We start from the raw sequence: 18,888 nt of genomic DNA on the forward strand, positions 1-18,888 counted from the left end.
GCGAGACAAAAATTTAAAAAAACAAAAACAAAAAAACATTAGCCATGGCCAGGAATGGTGGCTCATGCCTGTAATTTCAGTGCTTTGGGAAGTCAAGGTGGGAGAACTGCTTGAACCCAGGAGCTCAAGGTTACAGTGGGCTATGTTCACAACACTGTACTCTAGCCTGGGTGACAGAGCAAGATTCCATCTCTAAAAAAATAAATAAATTAGATGGACAGATAGATTAGACAGATGAATGATAGATTAGATAGATGATTGTGGAAGGAAGGGAAAGGGAAAGGGAAAGGGAAAGGGAAAGGGAAAGGGAGGGAAAAGGAGGAAAGGAAGGGAAAGGGAAAGGGAAAGGGAAAGGGAGGGAAAAGGAGGAAAGGAAGGGAAAGGGAAAGGGAAAGGGAAAGGGAGGGAAAAGGAGGGAAGGAAGGGAAGGAAGGGAAGGGAGGGAGGGCACTTTACTGGATAACAACAGAATCCACTGTTTTTAAGAACATATGAAACACTGTCCAGAACAGACCATACACTAGGTCATAAACAAGTATTGATAAATTTTAAAGGACTGAAATCATGCAAAGTATGTATTCTCTGACTATGAAGTAGTTAAATTACAAATCAACAAAAGAAGAAAATTTTGGAAATCCTCAAATGGGTAAAAAATTTTAAACACTTTTCTAAATAACTCATGGGTCAAAGAAGAGACTACAAGAGGATCAGAAAGTATTTTGATCTGAATGAAAATGAAAACATGACATATCAAAATGTATGGAATGCAGCTAAAGTGGTGCTTAGAGGGAAAGTTATAGCTTTAAACTGACTATATTAGAAAAGAAGAAAGTCTTCCAACCAATAATCTACCCAATCACCTTAAAAATCTAGAAAAAAAAGAGTAAGCCAAACTGAAAGCAGCAGAATAAAGCTAATACGATTAGAGTGAAAGCTAATAAAATAGAACACAGAAAAATGATAGAGATACTCACAGGGAGTTTTTTTACTTTACTTGCCAGCTAGCCAGCCAGAGCTAAGAAACCTAAAAGGTCCCAGAAGAGGAGGAAACGGGGAAGGGAAAGCAAAGAAAATAGGGGCTGGGGAATGGGTGGGGGGACGAAAACAGGAGACTATTTTAACCAACTTTGTAGAACTATTGGACACTTTAGCCATGTACATGTATAACTAATAATTTTTTTTCAAAAAGCAGAAAAATAAAGCTAATGGCATAAAATATTAATATTCTAGTGTACTGCTAGACTTCAATTTTGGGCCAACATTTATTATCTAATGGATTTTTATAGATTTTTTTTTTTGAGATAAGGTCTCTGTCATCCAAGCTGGATGCAGTAGCTTGATCACAGCTCACTGAAGCCTTGAACTCCTGAGCTGAAGTGATCCTCCTACCTCAACCTCCTGAGTAGCTGGGACTACAGGTTTGTACCACAATGCCTGGATAATTAAAAAAATTTTTTTTAGAGATAGAGTCTTGCTCTGTTGCCCAGGCTGGTCTAGAACTCCTGGCCTCAAGTGATCCTCCTGCCTCAGCCTCCCATGTCATTGGGATTACAGGCAGGAGCCACCATGTCTGGCCTTTAAAGAGTTTTAATCTCTTCCAGTATCTTCCTCATTTTGGCGCTTCAAAGGACACTTGTTCATTAAGTAAAAGAATACTTAGAATGAAATGTACACTTTTGCCTTTTTAAAAAAATATGATTAACAGGCAACTGAAAGAGTTTGTAATGTTTCTATGGCTGTTGTACTCTTCAGGTGCTTTGGGATAGAAAAAGAGTTCAAAAACATTCAGGTGAGTAACCCTTGGCTGAAGGCATACTAAGCTGTCTAACTAGAACGGACTCAGCTACTTATACAGAGTTTGGGTGGGAACACAACACTGACAGCACTTCCCACTTTCCCTCCTGGAAATCATATGCAATTAGCAATGAGAACCTGATGCAAAAACTGCAAACTTTATTTTAAGGCATTAATAGCCCAAATTCTTAAACTCCAAAGGGATCCAGTTCAGTCCTAATAACCAGAGGTAACATGAAGAGCTGCACAGGCTAGCAGTATTTGCAGGAAGCAGCCCAACTGCGTGGCAGAAGGAAAGGCAGAGTCGTCTGGAACACTACTCTGTCCCCTCATCCTCCTGTAAACTAGCAGCCTAGGGAAAACTTCATCTCCAGTGATGATCCTTAAAGACGAACCAGCACAGCAACTATCCAAAATAATAAGACAAAAGGGGGAAATTCAGCAGAACAAAAACTATATGTATGTATGTGTGTTATAAACATGTATAAACATGCACACACACAAACACACACACCAGTTGAAAAATTATGACCAAACATTTCACTATTAATTTAAAATAAAAAAACAAAAAGCTCCCAATTAAAGCAGTTGCCACCAGGCAGCAAAATGCATATTAATTCTTATATCTAAAAAATAAATAATGAAAATAAATCAAGTTAGCATTCGGGTGAACATGTTTGAAAAGTAAAAAATTGAACTAAAATAGAAGAAAAAATTAATAATGTTAAAAGCAGACATCAATGGATCAGAAAACAAACAAAAAAGGAAATAATAAATAAACCCAAGAAGGTTTTTAGAATATCATAAATGAAAACAGATCCATTAACTAGCCAGTCACAAATACACACGCGTGCACAAAGCAATCGGAGGGGGAAGAACCACAAAAAGAACAGGAGCCTGCATTTCTCACCTCTGCCTACAGCAAAGTTTAAAACTTGGATAAAATGGATAATTTTCCAGGAAAATATTTTATCAAAATCAGAAAGAAATCTAAATAGCTGTTTATGCTGTAATATGAAACATTAACCTTATACCATCTGTACAGAATTAGGGCCATTACACATCTCTGAATGGGTACAGCTATCAATAGTCATCACGGTAAACTGAGTGTCTAAAGCACAGCACCGGAAGGAACACTGTTCAGTGTATACAACACACATGGAGATTTTAAAAACCATGTGATTGTATTATCTATGAAAAAGTCAAAACACAAAAGAAATAACATTTCTTAGTATAAATGAAATGCAAAACAAAATAAAAACAAAAACCAAAAATGCCACAGCAATTTAATAAATACTCTCTGGTTATTCAACTTCTGTATTTCTGGTGTGCAAATTCCTTTTTTCTTTTTTCTTTCTTTTTTTGAGACAGAGTCTCACTCTGTCACTCAGGCTGGAGTGCAGTGGTGCGATCTCAGCTCACTGCAACCTCTGCCTCCTGGGGTCAAGCAATTCTCCTGCCTCAGCCTCCCGAGTAGCTGGGACAACAGGCACGCGCCACTATGCCCAGTTAATTTTTGTATTTTCAGTAGAGACAGGGTTTCATCAAGTTGGCCAGGAAGGCCGATCTCTTGACCTCGTGATCCACCCACCTCAGCCTCCCAAAGTGCTGGAATTACAGGCATGAGCCACTGTGCCTGGCCTCTACTGTGCAAATTTCTGACCCTAGGCCAGCTAATTAGCCCTGTTAAACCAGCTTACATCAAAGAATTTAAAGAAGGCATAGTAAAGGCCTCAGGCACTCTTCCTCTGAAGCACAAACTAGAATGTGTACTAAAGTAAAATAAGAACACTGAATTAAAAAAAAAAAAACCCAACATTGTCTTCATACTGTATACTAAACACTCCACGAACCTGGATATTCTAGAAACTCAATTTTTCAAAGTTGAAAAGTAGATGCTCTCCCAACTTGATGAATCTGTTATTTCCTTATAGAATCTAAATTCAAATCCTACAGTTTTTATGTAAGGTATCTGGAATGCTGCTGGGCAAATTGCTGAAACAATATGAATAAACAGGGTAATATAAAAAATATCCTAGGCTGGGTGTAGTGGTGCATACCTGTAATCTTAGAACTTTGGGAGGCTGGAGTGGGAGGATCACTTGAGCTCAGGAGACAGCCTGGGCAATATAGTGAAACCCCGTCTCAAGATACACACACACACACACACAAAAAATACAAAAAATTAGCTGGGCATGGTGGTATACACCTGTAGTCCCAGCTACTTGGGAGGCTGACATAGGAGGATTGCTTGAGCCTGGGAGGTCGAGGTTGCAGTGAGCCAAAACTGCACCACAGCACTCCCGCCTGGGTGACAGAGTGAGACCCTGTTACAAAATATATACAAATATATTCGGTCAATATAAAGTCCTCCTCATGGTTACCACCAACATCATTTGGTTGTTTTGGTTTAGGCAATATTCTGCCTGAAACCCACCTCAAAAAACTCCTTTTGTCTCTTTCTAACCACTTCATTTAACCATCACCTCTGCATACATATGATTTCCTGTTCTGTTTTGCAACAATTACACAGAATTCAGGTGTTTTTGAACAAGAGACAACCTGTATCAGTGAGGAAACAGCCTAAATGTCTATCAATCAGACATTAAATAGTGTTAAAACCATATAATGAAATATTTTATAGCCATAAAGAATGATGATGTGATATTTATTCTTGTTAGCATGGAAAAATGTCCATTACATTAAAATATGTATAGAATGATCCCATTCATATATAGCTGTACAAGCCACAGGAAAAAAAAAACCTTAACATATAATTTGAAATAGTTATATTTATGTAGAGGAGTAACAGGTAATTTTTCATTATATATTTATGTAATTGTTTTGAACAGTATGCATTTGTTTACTTCTCTAATAAGGAAATCATCAAGACCATTTTCATTTAAAAAGACATAGGGAGCTCTAAAAAGTTAGGAATTAGTGGGCCAGAACTAGACTATGTCCTAAATCCTTTCCCATTCTGAAATTCTATACAATAATTAAGAAAATATTTACTCTAGGGTCTTATTCCTCATGATTTAAAAAGAACTTGCTCGAGATTTATTCTTTCTCTAAATCTTTTGAGGAGACTAAAATACAAGAAGTGTGGTATTTCTCATTCACATGATTTCTTAGGAGTACAGAGAAGGGATGGAGAGAATAAAAGAATGATAAAATCCCAGCTGAGGCTAAACCTTTTTCAGGTTTCAGGACTCCCAAAGATCATCAGTGCAAATCTCCAAATTTAAGTCTTAGAGCTAGAAATGGGCACACGTTCTTAAAGATCTATGGGTATATCATCCTATTGACAACAAATATTACTATTCCTGGTTTGTAATTGCAGGAGAGAAGTGAGTTCGATTTACATTAAACTATCCGATAGAATATATTACCTAAGCTTTGCTCATCACATTTTTTAAAAAGCGCTTTTAAAAGCATATTCAAATATTCAATTAGAGTTTCAACTCTTATAGGCTATATTTGGTAAAAACATAACAACAATTAAATAATTACCTCTCCTATGAAGACTACTATAACACAGTCCAACTTCTCTTCAGGATACAGGTTATCAATAAGGGAATGAAGAGTTTCTATGAGGTAAGATTTAACTTCTCTCTTCACTGTGGGAATGCCCATGACTATTGAAACTGGAAAAAAAAATAGTAATTATATTAAAAAACTGTACAAGGACAATACAGAAAAACACTTCTATTTCAAAAGTATTATACCCTCTCAAATTGATAGGAATAACTGATGGATCAAAATATATTGAGTTTCAGGAAGAAAAATAAAGATACAAGGGCATACCTGTAATGCTGTAATTCATTTTCACATGGCTTAACCATAAGAAAAAAAGAACTGATAAAAATGAAAGACATTAAACTTCACACTAAAAATGAATGGCTGCAAAGTATAAACGGCAAACTGTATTATACAACTAAAACTTAAAAACACTAAACATATCTTAAAAATTAATGTCTTATCTCTCGACTTCAAGCATATGACATGCTGAGAAGAGCACAACATCAGTTCTGTGGTTGTTCTTGCCAATAATGCATAACCTCAACTTAACCGTAAGGAAACATCAGAGAAATCCAAACTGGGGCAATGCTGCACAAAATAACAGTACTCTTTAAAGTATCAAGGTCATGAAAGACAGTAATGAACTGTCCCCGATTGGAAAAGACTAAGGAACCATGACAATTAATTGAAATATGGGATCTTGATTTGGATCCTGGAAGAGAAAAACAGCAACAACGAAACGCATGACAAAATCCAAGTAAGAGCTAAGGTTAGTGAACAGTGTAGCATCAACGTTAACTTCCTGGTTTTTGATCGCTATACTATGGTCATGTAGGGACACTGGGTAAGGGCATATGAAAACTTTGTGACCAGGCACAGTGGCTCATGCCTGTAATCCCAGAACTTTGGGAGGTACAGGTGGCAGACTGCCTGAGCTCAGGAGTTTCAGACCAGCCTGGCCAACATGGCGAAACCCGGTCTCTACTAAAAATACAAAAATCATCTGGGCATGGTGGCGTGCACGTATAATCCCAGCTATTTGGGAGGTGGAGGCACAAGAATCGCCTGGGAGGCAGAGGTTGCAGTGAGCTGAGATTGTGCCCTTGCACTCCAGCCTGGGTGACAAAGCAAGATTCCATCTCAAAAAAAAAGAAAACTTTGTGTACTATTTGTGCAACATTTTTAAAGTCTAAAATTACAGTCAATGTTCCTATAATGCTTGTTTTCAATGCAAATTTGTTTCTACATGATTAACATATTAGGGAAAAATTGGGGCATAACACGTGAATTTCACATTAGCTTACATGCAATTTGTCCTCTGAGACAAACACCAGGTGAACAACAGAAAATTGTACCCTGCTGAAATGAGTTCGGAAAATTGAACCGAACCATGTAGAAATACTGCATACAAAATGCACGCACCTCAAAATACCTACCAGCTGTCTCAGTTCACCACAACTATCAACCACACCCATCCACATTGGGTGTTGCAACCTTCCATCAGATTGCAAATAACCTACCTCACAGCCCTTCACAATAACTTACAAGCTGCAACCCTTCAGCAACCCACTTTAACAAGCAAATCTCAGGGCTTTTTCAAGACAGAATGCCACATTTATGATTTATGTGTTTCTGAATCATTTAACTTGTGAAAAACTGTGCCAACATTATTATTAGGTTCTTATCCTTTTTTATGTGTAACTGACAAAGTTTTTGAGTGTTGTGATCCTAACCCCCTTGCTCTCATTTCTTTGCACCATTTTCATACCACAGTGATTTTTAGGAACACTTATACTGCATTATAAAGGTATTTCAAAGTAAATTTTTTAAAATTATGCCTTAAAGTCTTAGTATGCTAAGTATGTATCAATAGAGAAGTATTTTGAATATGGTAAAAACAACTTAGTCTTAATCATGCAACAATTTTTTGGAGATACTAAAAAATACTTATAATTCACAGAATTCTAATGCCAGGGGCTGGGTGCGGTGGCTCACGCCTGTAATCCCAGCACTTTGGAAGGCTGAGGTGGGTGGATCACAAGGTCAGCAGATCGAGACCATCCTGGCTAACACGGTGAAACCCCGTCTCTACTAAAAATACAAAAAATTAGCCGGGCGTGGTAGCGGGCGCCTGTAGTCCCAGCTACTCGGGAGGCTGAGGCAGGAGAATTGCTTGAATCCAGGAGGCGGAGGTTGCAGTGCGTGAAGATCGCACCACTGCACTCCAGCCTGGGCGACACAGCGAGACTCCATCTCAAAAAAAAAAAAAAAAAGAAGAAAAAAAAAAAAGAATTCTAATGCCAGAAGGGAGCGTAAAGACCATGGATCTACCACCATGATTCTTGAGGTAAGAATACTAAGATGTGAAAGGTTTAAGGAACTGCCCCAAGGTCTCATGCCACAATCCTCTCTTCCATTTTAGGTAAGAAGAGTTCTCAAGCACTCAAAAAGATATTTGCTCTATGAGACTCTGTCCCAAAAAAAAAAAAAAAAAAAAGGATATTTGCTCTATTTGTTTTGCACGTATTTACTGCAAGGCAGTATTCTAGGTGTTAAGCATACAATGGTAAATAACATAGATAAGGTCCCTGCCCTCATGGAACGCACATTCTAGAAAGGGGAAAAAGATTTAAAATCTATGTATCTTACAGGCTGATATGTATAGGCTGGTACTGCCAGAGTGATGAATGGGGAGGGGGTACCCCTATAGGTCGTGTGGTCACAGAAGGCCTGATATTAGCTGAACTGGTAACCATGAGAAAGAGCTGATGAACAATACTGCAGAAGAGGAAGCAACAAGGCCCTGAAGACAGAATGATTTTGATGTAGTCAAGAAATACCAAGAGCAGGCTGGATCGAAAGCAGAATAAGCCCAGATTGAGAAAATCAGTCAGGGGTCACATTGCATATAACAAAGTTTGTTTTAATGCTGAGTGCAAGAGAAAGCCATTGCAAGGTTGTAAGCAGGGGAGTGACATTATCTAATTTGTAATTTTAAGAGATTATCGAATTTCACGAAAAGTAAAAGCACTTTGGAAGATCGGTTAGGAAGTTACTGTACTAACTAAAGGAAAGATGGTGGTTTGAATGAGGCTGTAGAGTGTTTGAAGAGGTGGAGATGAGTGGATGATGGAGACCCTTGCTAATGGGGCTTCAGCTGGCAGACAAGAGAAAGGAAGGAATCAAGGATGACTTGAGTAAGTGGACGGGGCAACTTTCACTCAGAACAACACACTTGAGGAGAGAGCCTCCAATCCAGATTTCTGTTCTGACCGTGTTACTCTGAGATGCCAAAAGACAGGATGAGTTACAATGGAAGCAAAATTCCATAGAATAATCTACCTCAAAATTTAAGGCCGGGTGTGGTGGCTGATGCCTTTAATCCCAGCACTTCAGGAGGCTGAGGCGGGAGGATCGCTTGAGCCCAGGAGTTCGAGACCAGCCTAAGCAACTTGGCAAGACCCTGTATCTACAAAAAATAAAACACTTAGCTGGGCATGGTGGCACATGCCTGTAGTCCTAGCTACTTGGGAGGCTGAGGTGGGAGGATCACTTGAGCCTGGGAGGTGGAGGCTGCAGTGAGCTGTGATCACACCACTGTACTCCAGCCGGGGCGACAGAGCGAGACCCTGTCTCAAAAAAAAAAAAAAAAATTACCAGTGTAACAACTAGGATGAGGAGCATTCCTAGAAAATGCTAACTCATATGGAGTAGAAAGACTTCACTATGATGAAAGCAAAGCCCATGGTGATCCACAGTGTGCAAACAAAAATGGCATAAAGTCACAATGCAAATTCTCTATCCCTACCATACTCTTGGGGTTTTTTGGTTTCTGTTTTGCTTTGCTGAAGTTTAGATGGCACGTGATATGGTTTGGCTGTGTCCCCACCCACATCTCATCTTGAATTCCTATGTGTTGTGGGAGGGACCTGGTGGGAGGTAATTGAATCATGGGGGCAAATCTTTCCCGTGCTGTTCTCGTGATAGTGAATAAGTCTTAGAAGATCTGATGGTTTTAAAAAGAAGAGTTCCCCTGCACAAGCTTGCTCTCTCTTTGCCTGCTGCCATCCACGTAAGATGTGACTTGCTCCTCCTTGCCTTCCGCCATGATTGTGAGGCCTCCCTAGCCACGTGGAACTGTAAGTCCAATTAAACCTCCTTCATTTGTAAACTGCCCAGTCTCAGGTATGTCTTTATCAGCAGCATGAAAATAGACTAATACAGTAAATTGGTACCAGTAGCGTGGGGCGCTGCTGAAAAGATACCTGAAAACGTGGAAGTGAATTTGGAACTGGGTAACAAGCAGAGGCTGGAACAGTTTGGAGGGCTCAGAAGGCAGGAAAATATAGGAAACTTTCGAGTTCCCTAGAGACTTGTTGAATGGCTTTGATCAAAATGCTGATAATGATATGGACAATGAAATCTAGGCTGAGGTGGTCTCAGATGGAGATGAGGAACTTGTTAGGAACTGGAATAAAGGTGATTCTTGTTGTGTCTTAGCAAAGAGACTGGCAGCATTTTGCCCCTACCCTAGAGATTTGTGGAACTTTAAACTTGAGAGAGATGATTTATCGTATCTGGCAGAAGAAATTTCTAAGCAGCAAAGCATTCAAGAGGTGACTTGGGTGCTGTTAAAGGCATTCAGTTTTTGTTGTTGTTGTTGTTGTTTTGAGACAGAGTTTCGTTCTTGTGGCCCAGGCTGGAGTGCAATGGCATGATTTCGGCTCACTGCAACCTCCATCTCCCAGGTTCAGATGTTTCTTCTGCCTCAGCCTCCCGAGTAGCTGAGATTACAGGTGCCCGCCACCATGGCCAGATAAGTTTTGTATTTTTAGTAGAGACAGGGTTTCACCATGTTGGTCAGGCTGGTCTTGAACTCCTGACCTTGTGACCCACCTGCCTCGGCCTCCCAAAGTGCTGGGATTACAGGCGTGAGCCACAGCGCCCGGCCAGCATTCAGTTTTAAAAGGGAAAGAGCATGAAAGTTTGGAAAATTTGCAGCCTGACAATGTGATAGAAAAGAAAATCCCATTTTCTGAGGTGAAATTCAAGCCAGCTGCAGAAATTTGCATAAGTAATGAGGAGCTGAATGGTTAAGCTCAATGGGGAAAATGTCTCCAGGGCATGTCAGAGACCTTTATGGCAACCCCTCCCATCACAGGCCCAGAGATTTAGGAGGGAAAAATGGTTTCCTGGGCTGGACCCAGGGTCCCGCTGCTGTATGCAGTCTAGGGACTTGGTGACCTGTGTCCCAGCCACTCTAGCCTTGACTAAAAGGGGTCAAGGTACAGCTCAGGCCCCGGCTTCAGAGGGTGCAAGCCCCAAGCCTTGGCAGCTTCCACGTGGTGTTGAGCCTGCAGGTCCATGAAGTCAATAATGGGGAACCTCCACCTAGATTTCAGAGGATGAATGGCTATGCCTGGATGCTCAGGCAGAAGTTTGCTGCAGGGGCGGTGCTCTTATGGAGAACCTCTGCTAGCTCAGTGCTGAAGGGACATGTGGGGTCAGAGCCCCCCCCGACAGAGTCCCTATTGGGGCACCACCTAGTGGAGCTGCGAGAAGTGGACCACTGTCCTCCAGCCCCCAGAATGGTAGATCCACCCATGGCTTTCACCACATGCCTGGAAAAGCCGCAGACACTCAACACTAGCCCATGAAAGCAGCTGGGAGGGAGGCGGGAGGCTGTACCCTGCAGAGCCACAGGGGCAGAGCTGCCCAAGACCAAGGGAACCCACCTCTTGCATCAATGTGACCTGGATGTGAGACATGGAGTCAAAGGAAATCATTTTGGAGTTTTAAGATTTGACCGCCCTGCTGGATTCTAGACTTGCATGGGGCCTGTAGCCCCTCTGTTTTGGCCAATTTCTCCCATTTGGAATGGCTGTATTTACCCAATGCCTGTACCCCCATTGTATCTAGGAAGTAACTAGCTTGCTTTTGATTTTACAGGCTCATAGGTGGAAGGGACTTGCCTCGTCTCAGATGAGACATTGGACTGTGGACTCTTGAGTTAATGCTGAAATGAGTTAAGACTTTGGGGGACTGTTGGGAAGCCATGATTGGTTTTGAAATGTGAGGACGTGAGATTTGGGAGGGGCCAGGGGTGGAATGATATGGGTTGGCTGTGTCCCCACCCACATCTCATCTTGAATTCCTACGTGTTGTGGGAGGGACCTGGTGGGAGGTAACTGAATCATGGGGGCAAGTCTTTCCTGTGCTGTTCTCATGATAGTGAATAAGCCTCACAAGATCTGATGGTTTTAAAAAGAGGAGTTCCCTTGCACAAGCTTGCTCTCTCTTTGCTTGCTGCCATCCACGTAAGATGTGACTTGCTCCTCCTTGCCTTCCGCCATGATTGTGAGGCCTCCCCAGCCACGTGGAACTGTTAAGTCCAATTAAACCTCTTTCTTTTGTAAATTGACCAGTCTCAGGTATGTCTTTATCAGCAGTGTGAAAATGGACTAATACAGCATGTTTAGAGAATAAACCATTTTATCCCTAATTATACTATTTTGGAGTTAAAATTTAAATTATTTAGCTTAAACCAGGGTATTCGAAGACTTCAAAAGCACTAAAAATGAAACTTCTAATTTCAGCCAAACCTACAAAATTAGAGTAATCATGCTTATGGTAATTTGCAAAATTACCACCAAAAAAGGGTAGTTTCCTTGGCCTTCTGAGCCCATGGTGGGGGCTGCACTTCTTAGTCCCCTTATGGTTGGGGACTGTGGGGCAAAGGGGATATAATTATTAATAGCCCATGAATCATCAGCATGTGTAATCTGTGGACTGAGCACTGATAACTACAGTGTGAAATCCTTGAGATTGTTCTCTTTGGCAGAGCAGCCAGAAACATTCAAGATGGCAACTGCTCTGTCAGCCTGGATCCCTGCATGACTGGTCAACCTTGGTGGACACGTACTATGAGCAAAAAAATAAATAAACATTTGTTATCTCAATCACTGAGACTCTGGGGTTGTTAGTTACCACAACATACCCAGCCTGTCCTATCTGATACAATGTTCTTCTACCATTTACAATCCAGAAAATGTAAGTATTCTACTGAGTTAGAGTTCAGAAGAAATATGTCAGCAAAGTGAAGAATATGGTCATATCATCCTTTTAGGGAGGAGTAAAATGGACCAAGGAAACCAAACAGAAATAGAGCCAACAGGCTGGGCTAAGTACTGGAATCACTAATTTTGTTTTAATTCTGAGTGCGAGAGTTCCACTGATTAACTACCTAGTATTTCCAATTCAAGCAGTAATTGTGCATATATAATACATCTATTATGTACTAGACAGTCTGAAATACAGTCATGAGATAGGTAACGCCCCTACCTCATGGTATTTATAATTTGACAGAGCTATCAACTGTGATTATTTCATTTTCTTCTACTTTCCCAGGAAGTTTTCAAATTCTAGTTTGTATTTCCTTTAAAGTAAAAAAAAGAATTAGGAAAAATCTTGGCATTCTCAATCTTCAGTAACTCAATCTACCTTCAGTTATAACTAAATTATGTCCCTTTAAAAAATGTTCATTGCTAGCCAAATATTTTTAGCCTATCATGTTTCCTTATGGTGTGACTTTAGTCATTTATTCTTCATTGCTTTCCTTATATCTCATGACAATTTTTTTTTCTTCTACTGCCTAGTTGCCCTTTCTCTGTCTCTATCTTCCTTGCATTCATCTTCCTCTTTCCCTGGAAATTAACTGCTGGAAAACCTTCAAGTCTCAGTCCTAGGCCCTAGGAGATCTCATCCATTTCTGTGTCTTCAACCACTTACTCTCAAACAATGACTCATAAAATTAAATCTAACTCAGATCTCTCCTTTGAGTCCCAGATCTAAATATCCAACTGCCTACTCCAACATCTCCACTGTGATATCTCAAAATCACCTCCAAATTATCATATCCAAATTTAATCTATAAACTTCTCTTGCAAACCAATGATGCAAAACAGTGTCTACTGTCCCCTACCTCACTGAATGGCCCACCATGCATCCAGTCACTCAATCCAGAAACCCTGGGTTCATTCCTGACCACTCCTCTACCTCAGTCCACAAATCCAGAACATGACTATGTCCTCCCTGATACATTCTCATATGTTCCAAACAACTCTAGCTCCATCTTCTTCTTCCCATCTCTACAACTACCACTGCTACCTCGTCCAAGTTGACCCTCTCTCCAGTGGATCACTGAAACAGCCTATCTGGTTTTTCACATTTATTATTCTTCCCACATCCTCAATCATTCTTCCCATTGCAGCAAATGTGTTCTCTGTAAAATTTAAATCTTATCAAGTCATTCTTAATAAGTCCGTCGAAAACCCTTCAATGGCTTCCTACCGCTCTTAGGATAGAAACCAAAATCCCATAAATGGTCTAGGAGGCCGTACATGGTCTGGCCTCAACTTAACATCTCTAGCCTCATCTTGTTCCACACACCTCCTCCCTCTACACTTAAACTACAGTGACCTTCTTTCATTTTCTAGAACATTCCACACTCCCTTCCACCACAGGACTTTTGTGGTGCTCTTTCCATCTTCTGGAATATTCTTTTTTTCCCATTGTGATGGAGAGAATAATAGTCGCCCGAAGATGTCCATGCCATAATTCCTGGAGCCTGTGAATATGTCACCTTACATGGCAAAAGGGACTTTGCAGATGTGATTAAAGTTCTTGAGATGGGGGTGATTATTCTGGATTACCTAGTGGGCCCAATATAATCACAAGGGTCTTTATGAAAGGAAAGAGGGAGGGTCAGAGCAAAAGAAAGAGATGGAACAACAGAATCAAGAGGGTCATGGTCAGAGAGATTTGAAGATACTGTACTTTCCTCCCACAGAGATTCCAGAAGGAACACACCCCTCTTGACAACCTGGTGTTAGGACTTCTGCCTTCCCAAACTGTAAGATGAGAAATCTGTGTTGTGGTTTAAACACAGTGAGTTTGTGGCAATTTGTTACAACAGCAATAGGACACCAACACACCCATCTTCACCAGTAAATGATAGATTCTACCAGCCTCAGGCCAAACGTAATTTCTCAGAGTTCCTTAAACTCCCTAATTAGGCCAAAAGTCCCTCTTACACATTCTCAAAGCATCCTTTACATCGGTAATTAAAGTTATAATTATACAGTTGTTTGTATAATTGACTATGTGACTAATACGTGTCTTCTTTACTGGGCTGAAGCTCCACAAGACTCGGAACCAACTCTAATTTTGTGTACCAAAGTATCTGGCAAGGTGCCTGGCCCAGAGCAATTGCTCATGGACTTTTATTGCAGCAAATACTTCAAGAATTCTCTGTTATTCTCTACCAAGCAGTAGTGCCATTTTGGTAGATAACCCAGTGAGAGTCTTTTCTCAGCCCTCTTGCTCTGCCCTGAATGGACCCTCTAACCTGAAGACCTGAATATTTCTTCAACTCAAAGAAATTTACTCTATAAGCTGGTAATTCCCTCTTTTCACTCTCTTTGTTCACTCCTTCTGAAATTACTAACAGATGAACATTAAAACTTTTGCCTACTTCCATTCTTCATGCGTTTATGCTGCATTCTGAAAGAAATACACAGCTCGGTCTTTCTGATCACTAATTTGATCTTTAGCCATGTCTAGCTAAAATTCCATTATCAGTCCCTCGATATGGGATTTTTAAATACAATCATTGAAATCATAAGCACAAAGATTTCTAACGGATCCTTTGATAATGGTCAGCTATTGTGTTATGGGCAAGTTGTCCTCCCTCATTTCTAAAAATATGTTGATGTTTTATTTTTAAATCATATTCAGTTTGTTCTGCAAACTCAATTTTCTTTAGTATTAAGTCATTCATGGTACTAATTTTCCTAAATTATTCAGCAACCCCTCGTTGCTGAAGTCGCCTTTGCGCCCGCTTGTAGTCACTGGGTTTGTTTGCCGCAGCCTGCCTTGGAGAATGTGGTGGAGGGATACAGATGTGGTGCTGGGTGGTGCGCCAACAGTTTTCTGTTCCGGGTGTGAGAATCCCAGCCGCTCCCCTGGGGTCAGTAGCCACTGGCAGCACTGTCCTTCCTCTTTAGCCTTATGATGGCTTAGCTGTTCTAAGTGCTGTTCCCTAATTAATCAGCCTGACCACTGGAAAACAGAATTTTTAGCAAGAGGCTGTTTTTCTTTATCTAAGAAACAGAAGTTCTGAATATGAAGCCCTAGATAAGTTCTGGGGTTCCATAAAACTCCAGAAATTACAAATAAAATTATATTTTCTATGGGCATTTTCCAAAGTAGAGATTGACAGCTTTCCTAGAATATCCAAAAGGTCCTGTAACTAAAAATATTAAGAGCTGTTTCCTAATGATTTAGGGAGGAAAATGTTTAATGTAAATATGGGTTATTTGCCCATCTGTTTTTTCTACCAAGCTGTTTTTTCTACCTTTCAAAAATAGTAGCAGCTTTATAAGAATGTTAACTATTTGGAAAGCTGATTGACCAAGATTTTATTATATTCATAATGGATAAAGTCATGTAAACAAATGGGATGGAATACATAGCTTCAAAAGAAACAGAATGTCACATTTATAAAATAAAAACCTATTAGAGACCTTGGACGTTTTAAATGACTTTAAAAACACTTCTAATTTCTTTTCATTTGATACTCTTATGAATGAAGAAATAGTCTAAACAAACCCACAATTACGTAAGACATCTTACCCAAAAAGTGATTATTAAAGGGAGAGATGATATCAGCTTCAAAAATAATTAACAATCAACATTCTAAAAAAAACAAAAAACAAAGTACCACACACACCTTGTTAGTCTCTGTATACCTGGCACCTGCATAATGCCTGGCTTCAATAAATATTTTTTGAATCATTAGAGAAAGGAAAGATGGAGTTTGTCTCAACATGCTATTTTAAGAGTTTCCACCTCCTTAAGAAGGAAGGTAGTATATTATTTCAACTGATTAATGAAATAGAAGGACAGCAGAACTAAGACAAGAATGAATGTAAAAGCTTACATTTATAGATCAATGAGAAGATGTGATCCCCCAAAAAAGACAGCAAAATACTTAAGAATTCCATTGAATCAAAAGTAGACTCAGCTTTTCAAAAACACTAACCCAAAAATGAATCTTGATATCTATGAAGTAATCATTTCATCACTTGTTAAAAACTTATAGAAGAACAAAATAATATTCTGCCCTCTGCATTTTAAAATCTACAAAGAAAAGATGAACAAAGTCAAAACAGCGGAATCAAATGTACGAGTGGTAAACAACTCTTGGGCTGCTTGCTCAAGCCCACTTCCACTCTGTGGAGTGTACTTTGGTTTCAATAAATTTGTGCTTACGTTGTTTCAAAAAAAAAAGAGTGGTAAATAGTTTCTATAAGGAAAACTGAAGAAGTTCTGTTGCCTCTGACAAGAAGAGAAAAATAAGCTATATATCATCTTTTGAATAAATTAGGAAAAAAGAAGCAAATCAAAGTATTTCTACTACTGCATAAAAAGTTACATAAAAGTTACTATCTACTTACACCTCTGTAGGAAAAGTGGGGCAGACATTAGAAAAACCTTTATGACATGACCAAAAGAGCTGTTAATTTTGAAAGAAGACACAAGGAAAGTCATCTCTGTACTTCCCAAGTTTCTTAAACAGAAAAATGACAAAGGTGTCAACATTTGTCTGCCTGGGATGGGGCCTGAACTAGATTTCACATGATCCCTTGCAGCTATATTACTTTGGTCTACGAAGGAAAATGTCCAATTCCTTTCAACATGGAGTTTAGAATGATCTGATGTGCGCAGATAAAGAAAGAACTTTTATTTTTTGACCTCCCAGACTTCTGATGGTCAACATAATAGTCCAAAACACATTTGACAGCAGTAGTACAACCGCAGTAAGAAACAAAATAAACATACCTCCTGTTCTTCCGTTGCCAATCTGTACAGCAGGTTGAAGACTTCCTTCATTTTTCAATAAATGAGGCAAATGATAATAAATACTTGGCACTTGAAGAGATTTTTTGCTGGTTAACTCCTTTAACAGCTTTAGGGTATTATCTGAAACACAGAAGTATAATTAATACACAAGAATTACCTTACAGAAGTTGCTGATTTTATAAAACCAGCAGTAAAAATTAATGAGAACTAGAACTAAAGAATTTTCTTTCCTAGTTTCACACTCTGGTGAATGAGATCTCCATTTAAGATGAAAAGGACACTTTCAAAGCCAAAGTCTCACAGGTCATGATGTTGATAAAACTGGCTGAAGGAAACCAAAATGGCCAGCTAGAGGGCCGTAAGAAGGTGGGATGCTAAGGGCTTACCTCTATAATGTGTTAGAACTCAAGTTTGCCAAACAGACTCTAAATATGCTGTTGGCTTATGAAAATGTAATAAATAATAATAAGTACATTAACCATCAATCACTTCCATTTTCTTTTTTTTTTTGAGACAGGGTCTTGCTCTGTAGCCCAGGCTGGTGTCCACTGGCACAATCACAGTTCACTGTCGCCTTGACCGCCAAGGCTCAAGAGATCCTCCCCACCTCAGCCTCCTGAGTACCTGGGCTGCAGGCACATGCTACCACATCAGCTAATTAAAAAAAAAAATTTTTTTTTGTACAGATGGGAGTCTCACTATGTTGCCCAGGCTGGTCTCAAACTCCTGGCTCAAGCAATCCTCCTATCTTGGCCTCCCAAAGCGCTGGGATTACAGGCATGAGCTACCACGCTCAGCCATTCACTTTCTTTATGCATTACATGTTATCAAAATTTCACATGGAAGGAATTTTTTTCTGAAAACTTCAAGTAAAATAATATAAACAGCACAAGTTGAGAATATCCAGTACAGATCACAACTTTCAAATAGTTTCACTTTTTTTCTCACTCCATTTTACACGTAGGATGTTTCTGTTTTTATTAGAGGAACCAATGAATCATTTAATGATATGAAATAAAAACTTGGTAGTAGAAATAATATTGTTTTAAAATTTCATTAAATTTGAATTTAACCTTAGAAAAAAGGAAGCTAGCAGTAGGAATTTGTTACCTCAACTTCATTAAAAATATGAGAAGAATCAAAAATTCACGAAAGAAATGCAAATGACTGTCATATATAAAATTAAAATTTAATCTCATGCATAAACAATTACAAATTATAATATATCAATTTCTACCTATGAAATTAGCAGATTAAATAATATTAAATATTGGTGATAACAAGACAAATGTTCCAACTATTCAAAGCAGCAGCAAAAACCTTAAAACATTTCTGTCCTATTACTCAGTAATTTCCCTTTTAAGAATTTAGCTTCTATGCATTCAACAAATATTTAGTGATTATCTATTTTATCCCAGCAAATGTATCATTTGTTCAAAAATCAAGTCATCAAAACACAGATCCTATTTCTAAGAAGATCATAATCTAATGAAAATAACTTAAAGGTTACCAGAAATATGATTGATTTATATACAAATATGTTCATCAGAGTTATAAACTAGGGGGGAAAAACAACCCAGAAAAGCCCATTTGAATAACTGTAGAAAAAAATGTTGAATATATTATGGTATATATAGCTGGCATATTCAC

The 18,888-nt window shown here is 39.2% G+C and overlaps 1 protein-coding gene across 4 annotated transcripts in view; it reads right to left on the bottom strand.

The window, feature by feature from the left end:
* MGAT4A (alpha-1,3-mannosyl-glycoprotein 4-beta-N-acetylglucosaminyltransferase A) overlaps positions 1-18,888 on the bottom strand; it is a 122,515-nt gene that overhangs the window by 49,495 nt on the left and 54,132 nt on the right. For all 4 annotated transcript variants that reach the window (XM_054546688.2, XM_054546687.2, NM_001135514.1 and 1 more), the window contains 2 exon segments: positions 17,218-17,358; positions 5,308-5,441 (listed from right to left, as the gene is read on the bottom strand). In XM_054546688.2, the coding sequence (XP_054402663.1) occupies positions 5,308-5,441; positions 17,218-17,358 (275 nt within the window).

Source organism: Pongo abelii, chromosome 12 (assembly GCF_028885655.2).
Source record: "Pongo abelii isolate AG06213 chromosome 12, NHGRI_mPonAbe1-v2.0_pri, whole genome shotgun sequence".
In the NCBI taxonomy this organism is placed as follows: Eukaryota; Metazoa; Chordata; class Mammalia; order Primates; family Hominidae; genus Pongo; species Pongo abelii.